Source organism: Stegastes partitus, unplaced genomic scaffold (genome assembly GCF_000690725.1).
Source record: "Stegastes partitus isolate 25-593 unplaced genomic scaffold, Stegastes_partitus-1.0.2 Scaffold33, whole genome shotgun sequence".
Taxonomy (NCBI): domain Eukaryota; kingdom Metazoa; phylum Chordata; class Actinopteri; family Pomacentridae; genus Stegastes; species Stegastes partitus.
In genome coordinates, this window is record NW_007577764.1 from 386,251 (window position 1) to 391,823 (window position 5,573).

Genomic DNA, 5,573 nt, shown 5'->3' on the forward strand with positions numbered 1-5,573 from the left:
TTTTGCACTCTCTGTTATGGTGTCATGGGTGTTTGACATGTTAGAGTCAGTCACATTGACATCGTCATGCCTCAGCTTCCAATATCTTTGATGGTTGGTAAATTTTAGCTGGTTCCTGAAATGCTATCAGTAGTTAGTCCCCAGTTCGAATCCCACTCAGCCCAGGCCGTTTACTGTGTTTACTGCAATTCCCCTATTTTCACATTGCCTGTTTCTCTTCCTGTCGATATACTAAAAAGGTAAACACACACCTCAAAAATAATCAAAATGGCTGAGACAAAAATCTGTATTTTTTTCACCTGTGACCTCCAGGGGAACCGTGTCCTGCTCGTCATTGATGCCCACCACGACCTCACAGCGGTACAGACCCGAGTCGCTAGAACGCAGGCCGGTCAGAGCAAGACTGGCGTTGTAGCGGTTTTTACTGTAACCAGGCAGCGTTACGCGACCCTGGAAGGCCTTTTTCACCTGAGAAAGCAGGAGGAATAAGAATGATGAACACACAGCAGAGTGATTCATACTACAACTTTAACAGCATCAATTTAACAATGGTCCCCTCCACTAAGTTCACCGCACCTTGACCACGTTGTCTTTGGCCACCAGGACCGACTGTTCCTTCTGCAGTCCATCGGAGCCTCTCTGGCCCCAAACCTTGGTCCACTTGATCCTGGGGGGCTCGTGGGATGAACCGGTGGTGGGGCGGAGGGTGAAGAGGCAGGGGAGGAGAACGGTTTTCGAAAGCTCCTCGCTAATGGTCTGATGGGTCACCTTCCGCATATTCACCACCGTGTCGGCATTGGTTAAACCTGAGGAGAGCGGAGCGGAGGAGGGGAGAAATCAATCAATGCTATCTTGTAAATGAGGCTGCAGAACGTTATTTCTCATTACACTGAAAAGGTTTTAGTTAATTGCTTCTTTTAGAAGAAAACACGTGCTTTCATTCCAGGTTCTTTTGTTCCATCCGATCCTCGTGCTTGTGGAATGAAAGGGGGAAAACAGAAGCTCATTGTGCCTCACTGATTATTGGTCATTGATCCAGCCGACCATTATTGTGCGACCTGAACAGTGGGAGACAGAGCTGGATTGTACGGGGGGGGGGAGATATCAAAAGTCCTTTCATAAACCATACATCAAACCAGGATATGCATTATGGGATCAATATCAAGCACCCCTTTACAGCTTAAAGCACCACCTCCCCCGTATAGATACAAATATCACTTTCATCAAGAACTACAGAGGACAGAGAAAAAGGAGATGATTAAAAAGTATGATGATAGGAGAAGGTCTCAGCCTTTTTGCTTAGCAAAATCCTGCCATGTTCTGCTGCGTTTTTCATTGTTGTCTTTCCTCCCAACCAGTGTAAAACTCATTTTGCCCTCGTAGAGCCATATCATACATATCATACATTATTATTATAATCCTGTGTCACCTTCCCTGAGAAGACAGAGGTGGCTCATTTACATTGCAGAGGAAAACAACTTACAAAACAGCAATGCAGCTTATCATCTCTGAGCTCTATCTGCTTCTGTTTATCCAGTGTGCACAGGGTGTGAATGAGGTTTACCTGTAAACCCTTAACCCCCATCTGACTTTTTTTTTTTTCTGGCTCCCTTATCAGTCTCGATTCTCTTTCTTCTCACTTCTAAGAACAGCAGCAAAGACATGTCACTATGTCTAATCTAATTTTCCACAAAGCCCAGCGTCAGCGCATGCATTTACAATCAGCTAACTAGTTTTTAGGCCCGCTGTTAGTAGCAATGGCAACTGAATCGGAATAAGGAAGAGAATTCATCAACATCTCCCGCCCCTCCTCCAAAACACCAGCTTTCTGCTTTATAACAGCAGAGTGTGGAAACATTGAGCCAATCGTATCATTGCACTCATGCAAATGTGGTCTTATGCGTATGTGTAGAAGTTCAACCTTTGTATTGAAATTGCAGTTATGTCCATCTTCTCATCCATTTAGATGGAAACCCAGTCTGGTTAGCCCAAAATAATGGTCTGGGAGTGTTGCCAAGATGGCTGCTGAGTGACGAGAGTTGCCTATAAGTACTTTGCATTTGGTCAGTCCACCACTTTGGCCCAGACGTAAATATCTCATCACCTATTTGACGAGTGCTGTAAAATGAATTTTCCACTTGTGACACCATGAGGAGGCATTTATAGTTTCAAATGAAAAAAGCTCAACAACTATTTGATGCATTGTCATGAAATTTGGGTACAGATATTAATGTACCCTTTGGGATTAAATGAGGATTGTTATTGAATAGTTTGCTTTATGCCTACAAAGAAGTTCTATTAGATTTAAGTCAGGCCATGGCTCTCCCTTTTTATTTCCCCTTAGAAACTCTAAGTTGACTTTGACGGTGTGCTTTGGGTCTTTATCATGCTGGAATATTCCTCCTCTGCAATTCTGTGATCATTATGCCATCCATAAATGTCACCTGCCCAACATTTTTTTGCACTCATGCAGCCCCGTATCATCAAATGCCCCCCTCTGTCCTTCATTGTAGGGGCTATGCATTCACTGTGGAAGTCCTGTCCACTTCCATGGCAAACATGTTGAACCAAATCTGAACCCAACTAAATTATCTTACCAAAAAATGTGCTCCCAATATTTATTTATTTTCTTTTCAAATCCCTTAATTTAATCTTGAAGTTTAGTGCTAAAGCGTAAGCAAGGGTGTTTTTCTTCAACAGCATCTAATAGAGGCTGACATTATGCACCATCCCACACACTATCTGAGCTGTTGCAGAAACTCCAATATCTATTAATAACCCCTGTGGAAGTCTGAAGCACGTGCCTATCTATTTTTCAGTTGGATGGTGTTAGCATTGCATTGTCTGTGGTGTTATTTTAGGAGGACGGCCACTGCAGCTCGGATTAGTGGTACGGTGGCTCCTGATTACAGCTGCAACTGTGTTTTTCCGATTTCTAGTTGTTCACAAATTTTCCTGGATACTTTTCCATCTTTGTGAAGTCACACTGTCAAATTTTTTGAATTCCTCTGGCAATTCTTTTCCACGTGGAGCCCTGAAGTAGCCATGCTGTAGACTTGCAGATATATGTATCCCATAGCTCCAAAACGGCTAAACTTCTGGTGTTCATGGCCCATTTTATAACCATGCCCATGCATTTAGACTAACTGAAAATCAGTGTGTATTCAGTTGTGTGTGAGTGATCACAGGTGCACTCACTTTTTCCAGATTTAGTTTCTACGTTAGTGTCTGTATTGTATCTGTATGTGTGTAAGTATCTGTTTTGGATGACTGGAAAAACTGGAAAAAGTCCACCTAGAAAACTTTTTTGCTTCCACTGGATACTGTAATTCCAATTATAATCTGACTAAGAGCAAACCCGTGTTTGAACTACGTCAAGCGGGCAGAGGAAATCTAAAATCATGCTGATAAGAATGAGGGAAGAAAGGGAAGAAGAGAGCAAAAAACAAAAGAATGGGAGAAGGTGGGTGGAACAGCCAGCGTGGTGGAGAACGGTGGAGAAAATGAGCCTATTGATTTCTTTTCATTAGTGTCAGTTTCCACGGCACACTTTCTGTTTGTCCTGGTCCCGTCCTATTTGATTGAATGCATGTTAAAGCACTGCACTCTACAGGGGCGGCCTGTCCTGTCTGTAATTAAATGGCAGATTGGTGGAACAATGTTTTTCCAGCGATCACAGGCACACCGCTGTGTGAGCCGCTCAACCTCTCCGTCCTTCTCTCTGCTCTGTCATTTTTCTTCCCATCTCCTGCCACTCTCTTTTCCCTTCCGCCTCCCCCGCAGCAGGACCACCTGCCGGCTTTCAGATGAGCATTTCAACTCAGTTCTTTCACTTTCGCTCTTATTTATCATCTGGATATCTCATTTCAGCTTTATCGTTTGCCTATGTATAAAGTTGCACAGGGCTTTGTTTTATCATAAGGATTGGATTTTCTTCCCTTCGCTCATGCTGATAAAATTCATTCACTTGATGATTCAGATTCAACTTTTAATCATTTGCCCCGTTTTGTCATGATTTGCCAACTGGGGTGCACGTGCTTTGAAATATACTCGCAGGTGAAGACATCTCATCTCTTACTTTTTGTTCACAGAGCATTAAATGCACACCCTCCCCTCACACACAGCTTTGTATCCACCTTACTGGATGGTAAATGTGCCTTTAAACACAAAACAAGACCCGTGAATGGCTGTCATTGCTCATTCCTGCAGCGGTTGCAGCTTCTCAAGCTAAAAGGCTGAGTGCCTCTTCCCTCCCCCCCCTCGATAGCTTAACATCAACCGTCCCATCACATTTGCCCCTCCCCGCAGACACACAAACACACGTTAATACCCTCTTCTCAGCTTCTCCCACTGACATCGTCTTAGACAAGCGCTACTTGTCGAAACTCCCTCACCGGCTGATCTATGCCGCTCTGCATGGCAGCATCAAACGGGATTTTGAGCTCTGAAACGGCCTCTCGTTTCGCACTCGAGAGGAGTTCGGCTCGTTGAGTGAGGTGACCCGTGAAGCAAAATGCATGAGGCTTTCAAAAGCAGAGGGATAAGAAGAGACAAGAGGGGAGGTGAGGAATAAATAAGCGATGCGGTGCGGGTCACCAACAATGGCTAGCCTGATCCGGAAGATGGCTGTTTGTGACGACTTATTTTGAAAAATCACGTTAGAGGCGCAGTTTGAGTTCTTAGTTAAAGGAATAGTTCTAGGAGGTACCCTTGTTTCCTTTCTAGAGGAGAGCTTTGTGAGAAGATCGATGCAGCTCTCATGAATATAAAGGCACTCGAGCTCTACAACTTTGTTCAAACCTGATAACTCATGTTCTCCCAGCACGAACTGACAAGAGTTCTTTTCTCTGATGTCAGGAACGCTTGGTTTTCTCAGTCCTCAAGTGCCTTCATAAATGTTCAGTGGGGTTGAGGTCAGGTGACTGTTGAGGAAAGCCCTGCTTGTCAGCACTCCTTGGTTGTCTTTGGATTCCAAGTCAAAGCTCTGAGCTGGGCTCATTATTCTGTTGCAGCATGAATCCATCTCCATAAAGATGCAAACAAGAGAGCGTCGCAGGTCTCTGAAGTGCAGAGCGCTACTTCTCTTTGCTCAGGGCGAAGTTGATTCAGTGCAGGTGTCCAGCTCCCGAGCAGGCAAAACACCCACTGACTTCAATATTCTCACCACTATGTTTCACTGTATGTGTCTCCTTACACAGAATGCTTTATGATTGCCATAGATCTCTAACTTGGCTTCATCCACAAACAGGACTTTTTCCCAGTCATACACTGTGAAATGCTGGCAGGACTTTGGCCACCCCGAGCATTTGGCCTCGTTTCCCTTCCCGAGAAGAGGTTTAGAAACGTCGCTTGCCATGTTCGTTATTGAGCGAATCCTGTATGTGTGATGAAGCAGCTCTTTTGTTTCTCAGTGAGCAAAGCTTGATGTATTGATCCTCTGACGGTGTGGTCATTTTTGGTCTGCCTGATCGTGCTTTGGATACAACTGATTCAGTTTCGACAAAAAGTTTCCGATGCCCACGAACCTGCCCCCTTTGTAAACCTTGACTCCTGCCATGATGGATGCTGAGAAT

General features: G+C 44.4%; 1 protein-coding gene across 1 annotated transcript in view; it reads right to left on the reverse strand.

Moving 5' to 3' along the window:
* Positions 1–5,356, reverse strand: part of ncanb (neurocan b) — a 123,134-nt gene extending 117,778 nt beyond the window's left edge. Inside the window, exons 1-3 of the mRNA XM_008300600.1 lie at positions 5,215–5,356; positions 577–806; positions 300–468 (exon numbers count right to left, since the gene is read on the reverse strand). Coding sequence (XP_008298822.1) covers positions 300–468; positions 577–806; positions 5,215–5,356 — 541 coding nt within the window. The remainder of the gene's footprint in view (positions 1–299; positions 469–576; positions 807–5,214) is intronic.
* Between the last annotated feature and the right edge of the window lie 217 nt (positions 5,357–5,573).